Here is a 22979-nt window from a genome sequence, read left to right as displayed (position 1 = left end):
CAGCATGATTTTGCTTCAGTTTAATTCAGAGATAAAATTGGACATATCGTTTCTGCATCTGATGCGTGGGATCTGAGGGACACAAGTTTTGTCAATCTCTGATGATCAGTTTAATGGCATCAGCTATAAATGTGCACAAACTCCTCTTGATTTACTCTCTTACCTTAAATTGACTTAAAGAGCAGTTAAGTCACTATGGTTATAATATCTGGAACGTAGTCAAGCATTGTAATAGCTTTCTGTGGGTGTTCACCTCAAAGCCTCCATGCTGGCAGTAAGAAGAGCAGAACATATGAAAACGTAATGCAGAGAGACAGTTTTATTAAAAGCCGTTGCAACAGAAAATAGCATCACTGAGCTTGATGACTTAATCTCCCTTTTGCTTTTATTGATCACTTCATTATTTAAGGCAGGATTGATAGCAGGATACATTGGATTTCTAATTATGAGTCGCCACCTTGGAGAATTGAGCCTGTCGAGTTGCTTTGAGATGATTCCTTTCCCTCCTCCCCCTATAAAAAAATTGTCACTTCTCAAGGCTGATAAACACTGCTTGGTGATTGGCCCTCAATGGATCACTTCTTAGAAAATGAAATGTCAACCCCTTGCCCTCATATTGATTCTCTTTAGTATTGGCCATAAAGCTGTCAAAGGAAAGGCTGCCAGGAGCCAGGTAGCTCACAGACTTGCTGGAGGGGATGCCTGCTCAACCAGGTCTTCTCTCCATTCAGGCTGTCTGTTTGGTTCTCTCTCCCCACAAGTGTTTAAGTTGGACAAAAAAGAAAAAGAAGAAAAAAGAGGAAGAGGAGGTGAGCAGTAGAGAAGTAAGGTTGGTCCAGGCACTGGAGGTGGCAGAAGTGGTCTGGTGGTAATGGATTCAGAGATGTCCCGTAGCTTTTTACTGGCAGGTCTCAGGGAGGCTATGGAAGGGGAAAGACAGCAAGAGGAATGAAATACTAGGGCAGTGAAACTGCTCTGTGCATACTAATGTGCTGTGTTAATTAATAGCCTTCCTCAATACACTGCTCTCCAGTAGCTGTAAGTAGTTCTCAATAAACAGAATCTGTTTTAATATTCACTTTTACACAAATGATTTTAACCACTTTACCAATGTCATTTAGAGGTGTGCGCTTTGGGGACATTTCATGATGTTCCTGTACCAGCTGAAGTTAATAGCAAAATAATTATACTTTGTTCCAAAATTACTTCAGCTGAGAAAATGTTTCTTTGTCTATAAAGTCCCCGTGAGGAGATTTGGTAATATTTCCATGACCTAGAAGTCACATTTGTACAATCAGAATGGTGCTTTGGCCTGTAGACATGGCCTCTCCGCATCCGTGTGCCAAATGTAGGAACTGGACATATGCTCGTGATGTCCAGTTTTGAACCCTGGGTTATTATTACTGATTTAGCATTATTTAGCATTCAAGCAATTACTCAAATCCCAAAACTCATCTTTTCAACTGAATTTGTCAAAGGACTTTGCCTTCAGGCAGCTCAAGCTGCTTTGGTCTGTCCTCCAACCTGTTTGTGTCAATGTGAGAACTAATCTGCCTCAATGTTTCAGTTTACTGAGGTTAAAATGGACAGAGTGATACAGCAGGAGTGCAAACATTTCTAAGTCCTATGCTACAGGAACAAGAAATAAAATTGAAGTACTCAAAATAGAGTTTTAAAGGAAGTTTTGGGGAAGTGTAAAACAGTAAGAGCCACTTGCTGGAGGGCACTGACCGGAGTAAGTTGGCTGTACAGAATCCTTTGGCCATCCAAAAGTTTCGATCAGAAATTCTTGTGACAGATTCCTTTACCATGTGCTTCACAAAGGTAGCTGAATACAAATGCCTCTCTTTTGCTCCTGCTTTTGGCTCAGCATGCTCCACCAGCCAGGTGCCTGAGCGCTGCATACTGCAGCTCTCTTGTTTTGGGTGGGAAGGTGGAAATGCAGTGCTGGCTGGCGCACAGGCTCCCTGCTGCCTCACCCCAGTGTGTGCTAATAGCCTCTGGCTGGGCACAGACCTTCCCCCTTTGTATCTCCAGGCCCCACCTGTAGGTTTCCTTATGCTTCTGACCCCTGCAGCTTCTGAAAGCCTCTGTGTTCTTTTCCTGAATACCTCTATTTAATCACCACCACCCAAATCCCTGTAATTAGGGAATTCAAGCCTGTGACAAAGGCTCCCTTCTGCCATTCAGGTGAGCTGCCCCGAGCAGCTGCCCGCTTGCCCCATGGCGTGGGGACGAAGGCTGACGAAGGCTGGGCAGCCTGGAGACAATGGCAGACAGGAGAAGCCTGCCGTGGGCCAGCCAGGAAAGGTCACCAGGTGACAGGGGCAGAAGTGGAAGTAGGTGGTTGGTTTGGAAGGCATTATTTAAAGTTAATAAGCTACAATTATATTGCTTGAACAGTAATCCCTTTGTTTCCCTCTGCTTTTTGCACTTTGGATTCTTTGGGTTTTCATGGGGGAGTTATTTTCATCTGTTGTTAGGACCATCTTATTTAAAAATAAGATTAAAAGCATCTTCACATCCTTAAAAGACATTCGTGCAAACCTGCTTGTGTTTTAGTTTTTCCATCTGTATCTGAAGAGTAATGCTATGAATTTGAAGGGATCCTGCTTAAAATGCAGAATCTTGAGGGATTTTTTTCTTCTTTTTTTCTTTCCTCTGAGGCTGTTATACCAGTCTCATCTCTGCAGTCTTCTTAGTGACCTGGCCTTGCGTGACACTTGGTGAGATTTGCCCTCCTTATTCCATTCAGTAGCAGGGAGCAGTCCTGCTTTGCTCAGCTCTGTTGCACCAGTGCTGCAAGTCCTCAGGCAAAAAAATAGTTTACATTGGTGTTTGGATCCAGAGTGGTTTTTAATGAAGCTCTCTGTGATTTGGAGCCATTTGTTTTTAACTGACTTTCATCAAGATAAGAAGCTCCCAGCCACTTAAGGTTGGATGTGTACTTGCATTTTTATGTCTGAACACAAGGTGTGTTGATGTTGTTGGGGGCTGTAAGGCTTGGTTCAAACATCAGGTAGTCTTAGTATGTTGAACCAAATCTGTTTCCTTCTGCTCGTGAGTAATTTATAGGTCTTATTTAACCGCCAGCACCAAAAGGTTGCAGAGACGAGGGCTGGGACGTGGCCTGTTAGCTGAGAGCAATGGGAAGCTGCCATTCCCGCAGGCCAGGCGCAGGGCAGGAAGGAGAGGCTTCTTGCTAATGGGCAGAAACGTTTTGCTGGCAGGAGGGGAACAGTGAAACTTGGAAGATTTGCTGAAACTGAGACTGTTAAAGTCGTGTTTTCTCCAAATGTTAACCCCTTCTAACTTATATCTGCTGGTAGCCTTTCTCTCATCCACTCCCATTTTCCTCTTCGACCCATTTCAGAGGCCTAACCAGTTCACCCCAGCAGCCTAGTGGGCTCCTGCTCCACCCTGGGCAGCAGCTTGCATGTTGCAGGCAGTGCCAGTCTCACTGCCCTTTGTAGGGGATCGGTTTCTCCATTTTCTTTCTGTCTTCACTCCAGCCCAGACTCCTGACAGTAGCTAACTAGGGTCTGATTTGCTTCTGACTTAGAGTGGACCAAGCTTGCTGAGGAGTAAGCAACAGCAATGCCTTTTCTTTGTCAGTGTCTGTTCTTATGCCTGGTTTTGAATTTTCCATGAGTACCTCAAATCAAATATCTCTACTTACTTATCATTAGAGGCTGGAGAGCTTCAAATTTCAGTACACAACTGTTGGAACTGGCTCCTCAATATCCTCCCTATCAGATTAACCTTTTGTGTTAACTTTTCTGAATGCAACTTGTCCATTGATGTTTAAAGCTGAACTAATTAAATACATAACTGGATACAAAACCATATGTGTAAGTGTAAAAATAATAATCTATAGGATTAACATAATGTAGTGCATTATTGAATCCAACTCAAGTTTATCAGAAGAGCTTTGCAACCAGAGTTCTTTATCTCAGTCAACTGTGCAGTGATTAAAAGAATAAACAATTCTTCCGGACCTGCATTTGTGATAGGGTTTTTTTTTTTCCCCACCATACTGATTTCTATGTTAATAGACTGCTTCCTTCTTTAAATTTGCAGTTGGAGAAGGGTGTTGGTATTGGCATTTGCCTAATTAGGTTTAAAATCAGTCTACCAAAACACTTCCCTTGTAACGGCTTGATCTATATATGGTAGTGCTAAAAAGCAATTAGCACCCATTTTGCACAGCATTGCAAATGTACATTTGAAGAGAAGGTAGCTGGAACTCAGGCTTTCTTTGTTTAAATGTGAGATGCAAATACAGAGGTCTGTGTTTCCCTGGATGCTTTGCTGATGCCACTAACAGCAGTTTGAGGAGTCTGTTACTCCTCTGGAAAGTTGTGTCATGAGCTGTTGTAGGGAAGCTGCTGAGCACAGGTTCTGTCATGTGCAAACAGGTCAAGAAGACAGAGCTTGTCTCAAAGTAAGGTATTTGAACTGTAATGCCCTTTTTTTGTTGTTTTGTTCTGACAGGCGCAGCAAATACAGTAAGGCTAAACAAGAGGCAGATGAGGAGAAGCATTTGAACCAAGGTAAAAGGCAGTGGTGCTTGATTTGGTTCAGAAAACATGTCCCATGTTCTGATGTTAGGCAAATAAGGGATGACATTCCTCTTGAGATGAATGTGTTTCTGTTTTCCTTACTTGCATCCATCCTCTTTCAAAATTAGATGCTTTAGTAACAGGAAAAATAGAAGAATCTGTGTAAAACTTTTTTGAGCTGGGAGAAAAGTTCACGAAATTGTTCCATTGTTCATTTCCACTGAAATATTTCTGTTCCTGGCTAGTGCTGTCTAGACATGGTTTTTCCCCACAATATTTTGCTAAGGCAGGTTTTGGATGGGCAAGAGGCGGTCCTGCGGGAGAAGAGATGTGAGCTTTGCTGCCTTCATTCCATGACTGAATGCTGCTCCTACTTCCATATCAGTCATCTGTGTACCAAACCTGGGACCTGTCTTAGAATTGCTTGATTCCCAAAAAAGGAAATGTGATGTGTTTTATTCTTACAGGTGTATAGCCAGGCTGATCGCCTCTTAAAATGGCAGTGATTTATGAAACTAATTTATTGGCAAAAGCCTGGTTAAGTCAGTATTGGGAAATAATTAAAAAAATGTACACTGAGGAAAAATACATTAAGTCCTTCCTTCTCTAATCAGTCATTCCTGGCTTACTGTACACTTTTATTGTGCAGACTTTTGCTGTTGTATATCATTAAGACTTCAGTCTCATATGTTCTGTGTTCAGCAGCATGTAGATCAGTGACTTCAAATAAAACATTTCTGCCTTGCAGGTGTCAGAACATATGTGGATCCTTTTACATATGAGGATCCAAATCAAGCCGTGAGGGAATTTGCCAAAGAAATTGATGCCTCCTGCATAAAGATTGAGAAAGTTATTGGTGTGGGTAAGTGCCAGAACTTTTTGCATTTTTTGCAGTAAATATAGTTTTAAATTTGCTTTTGGAAATGTGAGGTCCTTTGATCTTTGTGTGACAGTTCCCCAGAATGAACTGCTGTAACATTTTGGCAATAAAAGCACATGCTTCATGCTCATGACCATGGATTTCTTGTGGCTTTTTCCTTAAGGAGAATTTGGTGAAGTATGCAGTGGACGACTGAAAGTTCCAGGAAAAAGAGAGATCTGCGTGGCTATCAAGACTCTAAAAGCTGGTTACACTGACAAACAGCGGAGAGACTTCCTGAGTGAGGCCAGCATCATGGGACAATTTGACCACCCCAATATCATCCACTTGGAAGGTGTTGTTACTAAATGTAAGTAGGTCATTTTCATGACAAGGCCAATTTGGAAGTCACTGGGAAATTAGAGTGGTTGGTTTTTTTCTTTTTCTTTCTTTCTTTTTTTTTGTTGTTTGTTTATGCCGTCTTTCCTGTGAAGTGACAGATGGAACAGATCCACTGATAGCTAATAGGAGGAAATCAGCGCAGGACAAGTCATTAATCTTGTTGTCAGCTGTAAATGGTTTTATGGTTTCAATTGATATTCTATCTGTAGGCAGCTTGTGGAAGATTTGTAGGGGGAATTAATATGGTAGGGGTTGGCTTTTTTTCCCCTTCTTGCTATGCCAAGCAGGCATCTTTCACATCTTTGCTAGCCTGAGCTGATTGTTACAGGATAGGCAAAAGCAGATGGTGAGCAAAGAATTTAAAATAATTGGGAGAAAAATACCAAAACAAAACTAACGAGTCATGTGTTTAAGGTACAAAGCACAGATGTAAGGAGCAAGCCTTTGAAATGAAGTTGTCTGTTTTAGTGTGAAACTTGCTTATTTGTTTTCTGTGATTGTGTGATAATTCTCTGTAAGAATTACCTGGCTGATCTTTTTTGTTTGGTTGTTTTGTGTTGTTGGTTTTTTTTAGTTTTTTTTTTCTTTTCTCGTTTTTTGTGTGTGTTTGTCTGTGTGTTTAAGTCTGTTGTCATTCACTGTGCCATGAACCCTGCCTTAGAAAAAGAGTGGCAGAGCTTACTGAATTCTATTTCCAGGGTAGAACTGAAAATACACCTGTGAGACAGATGCACTCGGGTGTGACTTCATAAAGTGCCACTGAGATGGTGTGGTTATTGTCTGTACTCCAAGTGCACTAGGTAGCATGTTGGCAAAACCTCACACAGGTTGCTAATCCTGAAAGACCCTTTGAATATATAGAGCCTCATTCTAGGGCAGCAAAGAAAGCAAACAGTAAGCTTGTAAGCTGCTGCTAAAGCAAGATCTGAATGCTTGCTCTACTTATGTTTCTAGACATTGGTGCTCCTTCTCCTCTGTAAAAGAGGCAATGTGAGAATTTTTATGTTGAATCCCCCCTAGCTTGAACCCTCCCTTAGCTGTTCGAGCTCTAGCAGTTATAAATGACTAAATGTACTTGCATAATGCAGTTGTCACTGATTAAAATGATTAGAAATTTCACTGAGGAGGTGGCAGCCTGACCCAGGAACGCTTCATTGCCTTGCTCACAGCAAGCACTGCTCCTGCACCAAGCCGGCTTGCTTACCTCAGAGCTGGTGTGTTCAGTAAACAGGGCTACTTAAGAAGGCATCTATCTCAATTTCTCCATAGGTTTTCTGAATGCTGTGATAAATGAATGCATTTAATAAACTGAAAATTAAAAAGTGAGATAAATAGTGGAGTGGATGGGGGTTGAGGGGAGAGAGGCAGCAAAAAACCATGAATACATTATTGGCTGCTAGTCAAGTACTTTAATAATTGACTCACTGATGGTAACTTCTCCTCTCTTTTTCCCTGTACTCTGTTAAAGAAGTGCCTGAGTAATGAAATTACGTGTTAATGCACTGAAAGAGTCTCCCTTTCTTCCTTTCTGTGTTGACATAGTGCCTTTTGATTGAGGAAGGTTAATTAAAACTCATTTAGCTATATTTGTTCAGTGGAAGGGTTCTGGTCACAGTTGCAAAGGATAAATGAAACAGCGACGTATGCAGATTTGGTTGGAGTTTTTTCTCTTTTTACCCAAGAATGCTGGCAAAGGTGAATGAAGGATTTTGTTTTATCACATCTCTTTCCTTAAAGGTCACTAAGCCCTACATTCAGAATAGTTTGCTTTATGTCATACTATCTCTCCTTTGCTTTGTTCATGCAAATCAGAAAGGGTTCAGCTACCAGACTGGCATTTCATAGGCAAACGTGCCAGTTTGCTTGTGACCAAAATATGCTGCTGTAATAAGTACAAAAGCTAAGTTTCTCTTGGGCACTTTGTTTTATGTAGGAAGAAACTCAATAGTTCCGATAGCTGAAGCAAACAATTGGCTACTGTGCCAGCCTGGAGTTCCCTTCAGGTGGATTTGACAGTGTTTGTCTTGGGACTGTGTGTTTGCCATTGTGCCTTTGACAAATCACTTCTTTATATCTCTTGCTACTCAATTTTAGAATGGAGTTGATATTAGACCTGTTTCTGCAACTGTCCAGATGCTGAATATGGACTATAATTAACCCATTTAAATAATTAGTGCTACTTGTATGTACCTGTTCCCAGTTTCAGCATCATATGACTTTGTAAAGCTCTTAAGGCAACATCAAGCATTACTTATATATCTGGTGTTACTTTTAGGTAGCAGAATGTCTAGAAAGCATCTCCATGTTAGCAAACTTGCATCACATCTCTCATCGGATTGCCCAGAGTTGGTTCTCTGTATTGCAGCATGGAAAACTGAATGCTGCTGAAGCTCTGTGCCCCACATATGACACATTTCATTGAATCATTTTTCCCGTGGTTGACTTCATGAAGCAAATGGCTTTGGCTCATTCATAAATAACAAGAGATACACGATACAAATTTGAGACGGGGAAAGTTGAGAGGAATTGTCTGTATTTTGCTTCCTTGTCTTTGAGTACCTTGTAGCTGCTGACAGCTACTAACTTGCCTAAAGCGTTGATCTTTCGAAAGAGACGGGGAGACCAAAGCATTCATGAATTCTATTTTGGAAAAGGAAGACTTTCTTTTCTGCAAGCAATTTAATTACACTAAAGATCTTTGTCAGGTTTGAACAGATCTTTGTTTCCTAGCTCTTGATTATCAATTCATATATTCCTTAGAGTCTGGGAGCCACTTCAGTTGAAGACCTTGTCAGTGAGTCATCTGTAGAGATAACCTTCCAGATGGGGCCATTTTAATGTCCCCAACCTGTAATATTTATTCATTTGCTCCCCACAGCTGAGGCGTGAGCTTGGTGGTTTTCAAATTAAATTAGATTGTGCAGGACAGGTGTCTTGGCTGTAAAATAATGTGCAACCCATTTTTATCCCATTAACATCAGTGTTGGTCAAGGAATTGTGTTTTTCTTTCTGCACTCTCTAGGTAAACCGGTGATGATCATAACCGAGTACATGGAGAACGGCTCCTTGGATGCCTTCCTCCGGGTAGGTGATTTCTTCATAATAAGCCAAGGAAATTTTATACTGGGAAGCATCTTCTGTCTTCTGTTTTCTTCTTCTGGTTCCGTTTTACAAAGAGATGCTGAAAAGTCAGTATTTTAAAAGAAATTATGTTTGTACTTGGAAAATTCTGTTTCTTTGCTGATACAGTTCCTATCAAAATACAGAATAAATGTAATGTCAATGGATATATAACAAATGTGATGTTTAAAGATGTTTAAAATAGCAAGCCCTTAAATAATCCATGTTTAATGGGAACAGTTTTGATGTGTTCCATTTCTGAAAGCATTGCAGTGCTGTAGGCTCATTAAAACTGGATGTATTGCAAACCGGATACCGCATCAGTAGAAGCTGTGACAAAACCTCTGAGTTGTACTTTACTGGTGAATTATGGACACCAGTCTGGAGAGTGAGGAAATAACTGCATTTTATTTGAGATAAGATGGGGAACCAGAGATATGCTCTTTGCCAATTTCAGCAGTGGCAATAATGTAGCTTTTAGCTTAATGCTCTGTGATTTTCTTCCTTCCCCATGTACAGAAGAATGATGGCAGATTTACAGTAATCCAGTTGGTGGGGATGCTTCGTGGCATCGGCTCAGGAATGAAGTATCTGTCTGACATGAGCTATGTGCATCGGGATCTAGCTGCTCGAAACATACTGGTCAACAGCAACTTGGTCTGCAAAGTGTCTGACTTCGGCATGTCTCGTGTCCTGGAAGATGACCCTGAGGCAGCTTATACCACACGGGTAAGGAGGGGAAGGAAGTGCCCTGTGAGTTTTCTTGCCTACTGATATTTTTTCTGTGTGGGAGATAACAGTGGTTTGTTTTAAAATAATCTCAGTCATAAATGAAAACGTATACTGGAATATAAAAGTAAACATCAGTCCGGACTCTATAGCTAGCATGAATTGATGCAGTGTTATTGCTCCATCAGTGGCAGCATTGGTATTTCTTCGCTGAGAATATGACCCATGTGCTCCTCTGTTTTTTTTAGTGTGCAAGGAGTTTGTGACAAGAATCTGATTCCAGGAATTAGAGCTTGGGCTTCTGTTCCTTCTTGTGATATTTATGATATCTACAGACATGCATAATTTGCAAGTGTGTGGTCTCACTGAGATTTAATACAACAAGGGCAGATATGCTATCCCCCAAAAAATCCACTTTTGCCCATTGCATAGCTGGTCTTCGGTTTGACCCCAAATAATTTGGGCTGGAAAAAGTATGGGGCCTGCATTCCCAAGAGTAGATTTGGTACATGCTTTTTTGCCTCACTTTTTGTTTATTTGTTTGTTTCTTTCCTGTTTTGCCTGTGTTTCAGCATCCCACTGTTACTAATTTTGCTAAGACATTTTAATATGCTGCATGTGGAATAGTGCTTAATGCAAGTACTTCTGGCCACAAAACAACATCCTGACCATTACCAGCTTTGTACCAATATCCCTGTAGTTAAAATGTTTGTGGAAAAGAGAGTCAGAGTTTATAAAGTCTCTCTTTAAAATTCCTTGTTTTCTTCATTTTTACATATCTACTATTCTCCATCTGTTCTCCCTAGCACAGTTTGTTTGCAGTGCTCACATTTTGCAGTTTAATTCCAACACTCATCCTGTAATGGTTTCACATTCATTATGGGGAATGATAGACTCATGTTGTATTAAATGCTGGCCAACCTTGATATTTCTCACTCGTAAGAGTGGGCAAGTGGAAAAAGCATAAGCAGAGGTCTGGGAAGATGAATTCAGGGAAATAAAAGTTTAGAAAAAAGGTACAAAGGCAAGAAAGAAATGATTGAAAAGCTTCCCTTTGAATTCAGTGAGTGCAGATACAGTATGACGCTATTTCTTGAGTAAACTAGAGGGAATCGATGCATTTGCATTACAGTGCATTGTCTTCATGTGTTATCAGTAATGAAGGATCAGGAAGCTTTGGATAAACTCCACTGTACTCAAGCAGCTAAATAAAAAGAACTTATTGACAGTTTTTAGAATGACAGCCACGTATAAGCAGTATCTGTGCATCTGTTTCTGAAAGGAGGAATAGAGCTTTTTCATAACCAGAGATAATGCAGTAAAATGCAATTGTTAGAACATTCCTTCTTAAGAGAATGGTATGTTTTTCTCCACATTAGCAGTATAGCTCATTAAAGTGAGCCCCCTGAGGCACTTACTTATCAGTTAGAAACTGATTCACAAAGGGCCTGATGAGCCAGAAGGAGGACACCTTTTGGTTTCAGTTGCCTTTGGAACAAGTCCATATTAAATACTTGAGAGAGTTACTGGGACAGTAAACCATTAAGTATGCACATGCTGCACTCAGTTATGGATAAAAACTGTCTACAGGATTGCTGAGAAAAAGCCGATCAAAATAAACTTAGTCAAAAAAGCAAATGAAAAAACCCTAAAAACTTTGTTCTCTTTAAGCCATTTCCCAAATGGAACAGCAGGAATCCAAAAGCTCAATTAAAAACACCTTGTGTGCTAGCGTAAACAAAAGGAGAAATCTCTGGCTTGGGGTCTGCTCAGCTGAGGCAAAATCAGATGAACTGGATGGAGCGAGTTCCTTTTCAAAGAGTACAGGACCTCAATGGCCCAGATCAGGTGCCCAAGCATTTTTATCTTTTAAAATGAAGTATTGCAGCAAAAGGCAGCTCTCTCCAGCAGGTATTGAAAGTGTGGTCTGGTCTGGAGCTCCTCCTAGCCAGACTGGGAGAGCCCAGAGGCTTGCTTGCCTTCACACTTCTCTAAAAGGAATTGGGATATTGCCCATGGGAAACAGCACGGTATTCATAAATCTTCCCAGTTTATCCTCTCTTTAACTTTTTGAAAAACAAAACGCTTATAATCCCATTTCTTTCTGAAACAGGCCTAACAGGCCAGACAGGCAAGCAAGGAAATAGTAATTAACAGCATATACTTATTTGTTTTGTCAACCAAATCTCTGAAATATACTTTGTAAAATCCCTGTCTTTTTCTCATGCTTCAATATAGCCCTAAGCAGTGATCTAGTAGAGGACTGATAAAAATACACTTAACAATTTACTGGTTCCCCTCCTTGTGGCTTAAGAAAACAGATGGGCAGCATTGCCTCCTGGTTGTATCTGACAGTTTTATGGCACAGAAGAAGGAAAGGCCTTTTTAAGAAGGATGCTGGACTGGTGTGCAGGAAGCCATTTTAGATTTGTAATGGCATTGTAGAACAGTGTCAGCCATGCACATTACTGGGTCAGCAACTCACTAGCCTGTGGTTTCTTTTATTTATTACAGGGTGGCAAGATTCCTATCCGGTGGACTGCACCAGAGGCAATTGCCTACCGTAAATTTACATCAGCTAGTGACGTGTGGAGCTATGGCATCGTCATGTGGGAAGTGATGTCCTATGGAGAGAGACCTTACTGGGATATGTCCAATCAAGACGTGAGTCTTCCTCTGGGGTTCCCTCTTCCTTTTCTCTCCCTTTCTTCCCTTTTGCCTTTGGCTTTTCCCTTACATGTCTGCTGATGTTCTTCCATGTTAATTTGCTACATAGTTGCAAGACATTTACTCCTGGTTTTTAAAAGGTTATCATGAGTGGTGGATTCCTGTTTTGCCAGGGAACCACTCCAGTATAAATACTGCACTGAATACCCCAAATGTATTCATCCCTCCTCTATGTCCAGGGAATAGGGGATTCTCAAGTTAGGGCCGTACCTACCAATAGGTAAGGCAAAGAATGGAGGAAAGGAATGTATTTAAACTATTAAATCATAATACTGCAAAAGGAAGGAAAATTTGAATGTTGACTCTAAATCTCAACTTTATTGAAAGTCTATTCCAAAAAAACACTTGAATTTTAATAGGGCTTCCTTATAATAGTTAATTCTTAAAACCTAAATATGCCTGGAGAGGATTTTATTGGAGAGAAATTTGTTATCTGAAACAACATATATGAAATCCAGTTCTGATTATCAGTCAGAGCATCCTTGTGACAATTGCATAGGTGCCCCCCGAGGACATTAAGGAGCAGCTTTCCTAAATGACCATTCTTAAATTATGTATGTCCTGTTTAAGCGTACCATCTGGACTGCTTCATTGTATTCCAAGAGGGACTGTACACAATGGCTTCTACTCCAGAAGAGTATTTAATAACACTATTAATAAGCTTCTGCTAATAGAATTTTTATTAAAATGAAAAAAAAACAAAACAAAACAAAACAAAACAAAAAAAGCCCCAGCAGTTAAAATGAGGCATAGATTATCTATAATACTTTTTCCCAGGAGATTTACAAATATACAAAGGAAGAGGGAAATGTTAATCTGAATATATGGTCATGAGAGCAATTAAGTGATTTGACAAGTCATTTGCTTTGTTATGTAGAGCTGAACATTTTCAAAGAGTGTCTAGATGATGTGCATGGCATTTAATCTAAACAGGAGGATATAATTTTAATTTCCTTCTGATGTGAAATGTCTGTTCTGGCACCCAGTGTTGCCTTCCTCTATTAACAGGAAGTCATCAAGACTTAGCAAGAAAATAAAACACCAGATGTGTCTGAGTTGTATCAGGCATGTCTACACAACCCAGAGGACCTCAGTGCAACAAATGCAGAGCTAGTGTACTAGGCCAATACACATTGCTAATGTACAATGCTAGAAGTGTCAAAAGGCTAGTTTGAACAGGGCTGTCAAAGCCAATAATACTGTCTTTGCATCCACTCTTTAGTACTTGGCGTAGACAGACCATACTTTTTTCCTTTATAATAGTGAGAGCTGTGCTTTTCACATCAGAGCAGAAGTGGATTTTAAATTGTTCTGGATGTCTTTTAAATCAGGAGGCTGCAAAAAGGATCTTACTTCCTGAATTAGTGAGAACCACTTTCTTTGTGGTCTCCGATGAGCCAGTCATAGTGCAAGCATATCCCGCATCCTGTTCTCCCAGTGGATTTTAGCTACTGATGGACAAGACCAGAATGAAAGAATTTAGTTCAGTTCAGTTTCTATGCACTCCTGGTCTTTGGTCTCCTGGTGAGACCTGCTGTGAGGCTCTCATTAATTAATTAAAGTTGGAAAGCTTCTGCCCTGTTGTCTCAGAATTGAGTCCTGATTCTGTTCTGTTCTCCTGAGAGAGCTAATAAGCCGTCAGAATACTGAGTTTCGGAGCAGTCTTTGGAGGGTTTCAAATGGCTTCACCTTGCAGTTTTTCTGGCTCCTATTAAGTATGAGATGCACAAGCAAGCTTCCTTGATAAAGCTGCAAAAAAGGGTCCCCATCTGTGCAGTTCAGGACATAACAGAGAGAGAGCAGGTACTCTGTAGGCCTGTGACAAAGGTGGACTAGCCCAAGAGGGGAGGGTGGAGGTGATCTGCTGTCCCCTAGGACTGATGGGAAATGTTCATCTCAACATACCTTACCTAAAACTGACAGATGTTAAAGATCTGCCAACCTTCAGAATGTCAAGGATGGTTTTCTTTTTTTTATTTTGTCTTTTCCTTTATCCCTTGTGCTCTTTTGTGATACATTGCCCTGCTGTATCTGATGTCTGCTTTGGATGCTTTACCCTTTTAGTTTTGAATTGTTAAGGAGAAATGGCAGTACTGAGACCACCAACTGCTTGATTCAGAGTGCAATTTTCATATTGTTTCATTTAATGGCGAATTTGTTTCCATACTTCAGATCGCCGTAGGATAAATGACAGTCAGATGGTAGATGAGAGTAGTGTCTGATGTTCTCTAATGTCTTCCTAATTGTGCCATTTATAGGTTATTAAAGCCATTGAGGAAGGGTATCGGTTGCCACCCCCAATGGACTGCCCCATTGCTCTCCATCAGCTGATGTTAGACTGCTGGCAGAAGGAACGCAGCGACAGACCTAAATTTGGACAGATTGTCAACATGCTGGACAAACTCATCCGCAACCCTAACAGCCTGAAGAGGACAGGCAGCGAGAGCTCCAGGTCAGCTGTACTTTTATAATGGTGATTTATGAGGGAGCACAGCGGAGGTGACAGGCAGAGCTTCGTGTCACCTAAGCTTCTGCACTGAAATTAAAGTGTACTCTGCGGAGCCAGACTGCACAGCAGGCATTGCACTGTGCAAGAGAGCAGAAGTCATCCTGGCACGCTGCCGAACCCAGCTGGGTACCCCAGACTGCTAGCTCTGTGAGAAGGAGAATGAATGAGCAGAGCTGCTGTTGTATCGCACCAGAGCTGACCAGGTTTATAATACAGTCGTATGTCAAAAAAGGTTCTGATGCAGGCAAGCCCTGTTTGCAGCATCTTTCTCTCTCCCACCTCAGCAAAGAGGCTTCAAGAGGTTTCCTTAATGCAGTGTAGCTAACAAAAGTGATGTGGTTTTCTGCAGGAAAAGTACATCATCAAGTTTTATAAACCCTAGATTTGTGTAGGATTTGCAAATGAGCGTTACGGCATTACAGCCAACGCCTCGCGGGCATTGGGAAGGTGTGGATTAATTTTTATGTGAATTTGAATTTAATTTTGTGGAAAGCCAGCTTCATGTCTGCACTGATCCCGCGTTGCATTTGTGTTTTGTTTTGTTTGCTGAGCACAGTATACCCAGTACGTGCAAAAGAAGCACAGTAGGAAGGAAACTCCCAGAGTTTGAGAAACAACAAATCTTTGTTGGGACAGCTCAGCAGTTTGTTTAAGCTGGCGAAATGCTGCTGAAGTAATAGGAGCTTTACTAATTTACACTAAGTTTGCTCTTTTATTTTCAAATAACTTGGCTTCATAAAGTGAATTACGGAAATAAAACTTAGCAGGACAGAAAGAAACAAGAGGAAAATATTTTTCAGCAGAAGGGAGGGTGCAAAGATAGCCACCGGGAAATACAAAATTATGGTTTTTGATGGCACTGAAGGAGTAAGAGAGGTTCTGATTCAGCCTCCGACAGAGCCACGTACCAGAAAAAGGTATTTGCAGTTTTAAAAGTCAAGGTCCCTTTGTGGCTCTTACTTAAAATTTACATTATCAGAAGAGGGATTATTAATCCTGTGAGGCTGCTGTCACTGCGTATCTTCCAGACTGCCCTAATTGCAATGGTAGCCTGGAAAACATGTATCCACCCTTGAGGCTTAAATAATTCATTCGGTGAGAACGCAATATGGATCTGCTGTGATAATTTGATTTAAGAATCACTGATTGAACCTACTCCATTTTGCTTTGTTTCCAATTTAGAGGTGCTTGTTGAAAATAAATGTATCTTTTAGAAGTTCAAGGCCTATTCGAGGTCATTCCATATGAATGGATATTAATGGCTGTTTCATTCTTCCCTTTGGAATGTGAATTTCAAATTTGCATATAGCATTATTAATATATGGCTTTATAAGTGAAGCGTAATTGTATATAATTAGGTTGCTATCATTGGTCTTGTGTTAGATAGTACAGTAGGAGTTGCACCAAGAGGTACTGCTGTGAAGCCAGTGCCTTAGGCAACACATAACTATGCTATTGCACACCTAATCTTTGATGATGTGCGTTTTCAAATGAATTGCTGGATGATAATTGTTTTGGTTAGATAGACAGTAGTAATTTTTAATGGTTTAATGAAACAGTGTGATTTATAATATACGTGAAATAATAAATGAGATACTAATAAGTGGAGTGAATTTTGTGAAAATAATTGTTTGCAAATTGTGCAAGAGAAAACGAGAAGCACATTCCACAGTGCGAAGAAAGATCAAAGCTCGCATCAGTCCCACCAGTCCTGGCACATGTGCTGGTCAGGAATGGGTTGATTAAAGCAGGGATTAACTCCCTGCTGTCCTGAGTTGTATTGAATGCAGGAGATTGCCTGTGAACCTGGCTAGAAACACGGCTTATCTGAACCCACCCTGAATTTTGCTCTCCAAACCCGTCTGGCGGGTTGTGTGAGCTCACCCTCCCTCTGCACATACTTGAGTGGTGTTTCTATAGCTGCTGAGCTGAGGTCTGACATATGCAAGATTGGCATGGATTTCCATTGCTGCCTGCGAGATGCGGACTTGGTAGGCTGAACGTGCTGCAGCATTGCCATCTTTGCTTTTTGAAAGAAAAGCAATTCTGTGAACCTGATTGTGACTGAGGTAGAAACTGTGGACAGTGCTGTGATTCAAAACACACCTGAAAGCAAAAAAAAAAAAAAGCCTAGGGTCGAGTTCTTTCTTGGCTAAAGCTGGCCTGTTACCTTGCACTTGGTCGAGATTCTTGCAGTTGATACACTTTGCTGTGCAGAGAGCCACGAGTTTCTCTAGGCACGACTCGTTGCCCATACTTTTCTTAGTCACTGTGAATAATCATTGCAGAGCCCAGACTTGGGGTTGAAAGTCATGATCAGCTGACATGGTTTGTCTGTCCTTTCACTGTTTGGCATGCAGACCCAGCACAGCCCTGCTGGATCCCAGCTCCCCGGAGTTCTCGGCGGTTGTTTCTGTCAGTGACTGGCTCCAAGCCATTAAAATGGAGCGATACAAGGATAACTTCACAGCTGCTGGCTATACCACCCTAGAGGCTGTGGTGCATATGAACCAGGAGTAAGTACTCAGCGCAATAACAAAAAAACTGGTAAATCTGGATTTAATCAGCCTCCTTTGCTTTGTGCTGCATATCATTACACTCATTAAAGGAATGGAATGCCTTTCATTTGGACGGAGTATGACTTTAAAATGCCTCCACAATGCCTTCACTTATTTAATTAAACATTTCTGTACATCTGCCTTGCTTTTGCTGTGTTGCATGTGGCTGACTTTTAATATTTGTCTCTGCATCAGCATCTGACCCACAGTTCTCAGCCTTCTTCTCTTGCTTTCCCAGCGACCTGGCCAGGATTGGGATCACTGCCATCGCGCACCAGAACAAGATCTTGAGCAGCGTTCAAGCCATGCGCACCCAAATGCAACAGATGCACGGCAGGATGGTGCCCGTCTGAGCCAGTACTGAATAAACTCAAAACTCTTGAAATTAGTTTACCTCATCCATGCACTTTAATTGAAGAACTGCACTTTTTTTACTTCGTCTCCTCGCCCGTTGAAATAAAGATCTGCAGCATTGCTTGATGTACAGATTGTGGAAACCGAGCGTGTGTTGGGAGGGGGGCCTCCAGAAATGACAAGCCGTCATTTTAAACCAGACCTGGAACAAATTGTTTCTTGGAACATACTTCTCTGTTGATCAACGATATGTAAAATACATGTATCTATATAAATATAATGTCACAGTCAAGTTTTGATGCTATGTTTGCTGCCAGATACTGTGCTTAAAAAACAAAATTACTTTTCTTCTCCCTGTGACCTGTAGGATTATCAACCATAGTGTTTTATTTGTGGGTGAAACCACAGTTGTGCATCTTTCACTGGAATGAAGAATCTGCCCTAGGATATTTTTTGCAGACTCGATGCAACGCTGATACCTTGCAGAAACCTCACTGAGAATATCATTTGGCTAATCAGTGCTTGGCGATTAGCAATCTACCCATTTATGGGTTTGAGACCATGGAATGACACACCTCATGGATTACTGGGCAGAACTGGACTTCTGGGAAGACTGTTGGCTATTGCTGTGCTGAATTCTGCCACTTAGAGAGGTTTCATGACCATCTTGCCAGCAGTCAGCTGTGGTAGTCATGGCTGTGGAGCTTTCAGAGTTTTCTTTGTCAAGAAGCGGTTCAACTTGCCACATGGAGAAGGTCAGTGAAACTACAGTGTCCAACATGTTCGTGGTGCTGTGGTATTGTTTTGGTCACATACTGCACCTGAGAGCAAATTCAGAAATGATTTAGGGGCCTTGTATGTCATATAATTCTTTTTAATCATTGCTGTCATTCTGAATCCCCAACAGTTCCCTCAGTTGGACAAATCACACGTAGCGTACCCACAGTGTTGCTCACATCACTTCTCTCACTTTTAACAATAACTTGCTGATTTTAGCCATAACTTTCCCTCACCCCCAACCTTCTTAGAAAACAACTTGTTCAGAACATGGAATGCTAAATTCAGATCCTGTCATCGCATGACAGCTTAGTAAAAACTGTTCTGCAGTATTACTTATAAGAGCTTTACCATTTGCAGAACTTTAATATTTCTTTTAAAAAATGTCTTAAACCAGCATGTTTTAATGTCCTGTTGCCAGCAGACATCACTTTAAAGACCTGTACTTGCAGCAGTAAAAATTCTTCTGCTTAAGCGCAGAGATACTTCTAAGTTTTCCCTTGCTGCAAACATGTTGCCTTATTGCTGAGATTATCCCTTTACGTAGACAAAAAATACGCCCAATTTGTTGGCCAATTTGCAAAAAAAATGATTTGTTGGAAGTCTAGTAACAGTAATTCAAACCACTCCAATATTTTCCAAACAAAATGAACAGTTTTCTCCATAGACAGTGAAAACTCAGAAGGCTGCACAGGTGGCTGATTTTCAGCACTGCTAGTGAAGCCTTTCTTGTTGCAAAATGTATCCATTGAGAGGACGTGCACTTGAATGTCTTTTTAGCTGGAGGAGAGAGGTTTGAAAAATAGAAGGTGGCACATGCATGTGTCTGACATCCCCATTTAGGCGTGTCATGAAGACGAGACTTGAAAGGGCGAAGGGCTCCCCTTGAGCACCCTGGAGAGCAGAGGCTGCAGCCTGTGGCATATGCCATCTAGCCCCCTTTCATGTTGGAATTGCCTCTCCTCCTGCTTTCTCCTGTCCTTTAGGAAATCCTTCCCCTCTCCAGGGAGACATTTAACTCCGCGGCCTGCTCCCATCTCAGCTCTTTTCCACTGATATGAATTAGGAATTGCACCTGCCAAGGAGATGCTGGCTGGCCCAAGATACAGTTGTGCTTCTCTTGGGAAATCTTGGGGAGGTGGGGCAGATGTACGTGTTTGTCTTGTAGCACTGTTTAATATTAATGCTTTCTTTTTGTGCAGGGAAATTACATTTTGCCTTCACGGCCTCCTAGCCCATCCTGTTGATCTCATTGACCATGGAGGAACGCAGACTGGATCCTGAAGCCTTCTGAATCCATGGCTGCGTCTTCCCTAGCACTGATTCTTGAAACCACGCACTGAACAGTCGTCAGGCCCTGAAAAGAGTGTGACTTTTACTTTTTTTTTTCCTTGCCACTCATTCCAATTTTGCTTCATTGAAAGATAGCTAACTCAGTAAGATTCAGCACCCAGTTGTCACTGGAGGAATGTACTGTGTCAGAGCCTCGCAGACTTGTTGATTTTTTATTCCCTTCTGCTTTCTATTCCCACCTTGGATTTTATTTATATATTCTGTTATTCTCTATCCTCACTCCCCTGCCTGCTGCTGCTTCATCTGAGATGGACGCAGGTGGCAGAACATCACACATCTTACTATGGACGCCGGGCCAGGTGCCACAGTGGAGAACCCAGTTGCTGTGAGCTGCCTATATACATTGCTGACGTGACATTTTACATGAAACGTGCCATTGCAGTGATATAAATATATTTTTTTTTCCTTGAATGGATAATGGATTATTATCTCCTCTGAAAGGTGCGTATGTGTGTTCGTGTGCGTGCGTGTGTGCAAATCACCTTGTGTGTACAACTGCCTGTGAATGTGCCCAAAGCATCCCCGGGAGCCTTGTGACATCCCTCTGCCTTTTGAGCACGGCCAAGCAGCTCAGCTCTGCAGTGGTGACAGGAACACGCATTAAGAAGTGTTGAAATTTCTGTGTCTGTAGGTGTGCTTGTAACTGCCACGCTACGTGTAATGAGTTGTTCTGCAGCCTAAAATGGGGACAGTTTCAAGTTAGTTTTGAAGTTGTGGATTACAGGATCCATAAGGGTGCTAAAGATTTTCTTAAATGTTTTTTCTTCTTCCCGATGTTCTGTTCATGATCCAGAGCAACCATTTTCTCAGTGACAAGGTGATGGAGGCAGCACCTGCATATCCATCCAGTGATAACCCTGACCTGAACTCTTAAGTAGCCTTTTTTATCTGCAGAAGTGGGGTTTTAAAGACTTGCTGAATGCGAACAAATACATGCAGTTCTTCCATTCACAGAAGCACCTTGCTCTGCGTGCAAGCTGTGAAAATTGTAAGTTAATAACCCAAACACCAGTTTGCTCCCTGCACAGTTAAGGAATGAAATCACAACACTTCCAAGGTTGCCGTCATTAGCCAGAGAGCTGCGGCTGCCGTAGGAGCACGGGAAGTGCCGAGGAGCAGTGCTGCTGCTCCCTGATGCTGCCTGCCACAGCTTTCTGCCTTTGGAGACGCAGGCCAGTTCTGAGGGGGGCAGGACCGCCACACACTGCAGCGCCCCACTGGTCAGCACAGAGACGTCCTGGGACAGGGATATGGGTGCGCCGCTCTGAACGAGAGCGCAGCACAGGCCGCAGCCACGGCAGCCATCCCAAAGCCTCTCCCCTTCTCGCCGGCCCTTTCGGGACCATCCCCAGGAGGAGCCGGGCCTGGGGTTGGGCGCAGCGCCCCGGGGCTGTGCTGGTGCAGCTGGTGCAGGACTGCTGCCAGCTGATGGCCCAGCGCAGGGCCGGCCGCAGCACTGCCTGCTGGGGAGGAGGTTGTCCTGCTCGCCCCCTGCGCGGTCGCGTTGGTCCGGGTTTCCTGCTGTACTCATTTTGTGATGGCTCCATGTATTAAAAATATGTATGTATAAAATACAGAAGGCTGGAAGCGACCAGTGAACGGGACTTAAAAAGCAGTATTTTTTTTTATGTGACATTTTCATAACCAGAAAGAAAGAAAAAAAAAAAAAAAAACACAAAAAAACCCTGAAATACTAACCAGACGAATAAAAAGAGAGTGCATTTATTTTTTTGTATCACTGCAAGTATGTTGGAATATGCAAGGACTGTGGTTAAAATTAGAATGTATGAGGCATATTATAATTTAGTTCATACTGAAAAAATCTAACAGCATTTCTTGGTTCGTGCATTTGAACGATCTCTGGGTTAGATAGATTTTCTATTTTGATTTAATTTGTAATGTTTTTCCCCTCCATGAATTTTAGGTACACATAACTTATGTCATTTATTTATGGTCTTTTATACCTAGTTTGTAAAATTGTAAAATAGCAAACAGTGCAAACATTTGCATTTGAAAATAATAAAGTAGTTGCTGTACAAACCTATTTCTAATTATCGCATCTTTTTATTATGTAGCACTTATCCACATCCAATACGAATCCAAAACTCAAAGCAGTAGTTGTGGCATTGCCCCAAAGCGATCAGCGCTACAGCAGCTCTCACTGCAGCGTGCTTCCACGTTTGTCTGAGCCGTGCAGCTCCCATGCGCGTTAGTTTGTTGTCACGGCGCGGGTCGCGCCACGTGCACGCCACAGACACGGCTCGTTGGAAACCACCTGCAGGATCACCTCCGAGTGGGATGTGGGATGGGTGCTGCAGTCAGCCTGACCTCGTTAATAACTTCCATGACTTCTCCTTGTGAAGCCCGCCCTGCGTATGGCTGCTGCGGCTGAGCAAAGCGCTGTAGGATGGCGGTACCGCTGCACGTGAACCGGCGGGCCGTGCTCTCGGGCCGCCCGCTCCGCTCCGTGCCGCCCAGCCGCCGTTCGGTGCCGGAGCAGCGGCAGCACGCGCTGCAGGCACGCGCCCAGCCCGGCACAGGTGCAGCGAAAGGCGCGAGCCGCGCCGCCCATCCTCACCTCATCTGGGGGCTGCAGCCGAAGGGGGAACATCTCCGCTTGGAGACTGCCTCCCTTTGGGGTTTCCGGCAAGCCCTACTGCTCAGAAAGGGTAAGCGATTCCTTCTTTATTACTGAAGCGTCACCGCTACTTTTTGGGGCGATCCGAAACTGGTTAAAGGCCGGGTATCGGCCATCTCCCGTCCCGGCGCGTCCTGCAGGATCGCGGCGTTCTCTCGGCTGTAAGGCACGCGGCTGGTGCTCAGGGGAGACGCGGTGGCAGAGAGGAGGAGCGGAGGGGGAGCGCTGGGCGGGACGCTGAGCGCTGCGAGCGGACCTGGGAGCGGCTGTTGGGTACGAGGCGTTGTTGAGTGATGGGAGCGCCCGGGATGCTGTGCTCTTAACCAAACCGTCCTGAGCAGCCCTGCTTAACTGAGGGCCGATGGACTCTTGCACTACAATTGTATGAATT

General features: G+C 42.5%; 1 protein-coding gene across 3 annotated transcripts in view; it reads left to right on the top strand.

Moving 5' to 3' along the window:
• EPHA4 (EPH receptor A4) overlaps window positions 1-18180 on the top strand; it is an 89024-nt gene extending 70844 nt beyond the window's left edge. For all 3 annotated transcript variants that reach the window (XM_052685791.1, XM_052685790.1, XM_052685793.1), the window contains 9 exons: window positions 4495-4553; window positions 5311-5424; window positions 5606-5791; window positions 8846-8907; window positions 9463-9672; window positions 12187-12336; window positions 14658-14851; window positions 17269-17424; window positions 17705-18180. In XM_052685791.1, the coding sequence (XP_052541751.1) occupies window positions 4495-4553; window positions 5311-5424; window positions 5606-5791; window positions 8846-8907; window positions 9463-9672; window positions 12187-12336; window positions 14658-14851; window positions 17269-17424; window positions 17705-17819 (1246 nt within the window). In that variant the 3' untranslated portion in view covers window positions 17820-18180. The remainder of the gene's footprint in view (window positions 1-4494; window positions 4554-5310; window positions 5425-5605; window positions 5792-8845; window positions 8908-9462; window positions 9673-12186; window positions 12337-14657; window positions 14852-17268; window positions 17425-17704) is intronic.
• The last annotated feature ends 4799 nt before the right edge of the window (window positions 18181-22979 follow it).

The sequence above is a fragment of the Tympanuchus pallidicinctus genome, unplaced genomic scaffold, assembly GCF_026119805.1.
Source record: "Tympanuchus pallidicinctus isolate F22 unplaced genomic scaffold, pur_lepc_1.0 scaffold22, whole genome shotgun sequence".
In the NCBI taxonomy this organism is placed as follows: Eukaryota; Metazoa; Chordata; class Aves; order Galliformes; family Phasianidae; genus Tympanuchus; species Tympanuchus pallidicinctus.
The sequence above is the reverse complement of the archived record's forward strand: the minus strand, read 5'-3'. Positions and strand labels throughout refer to the sequence as shown.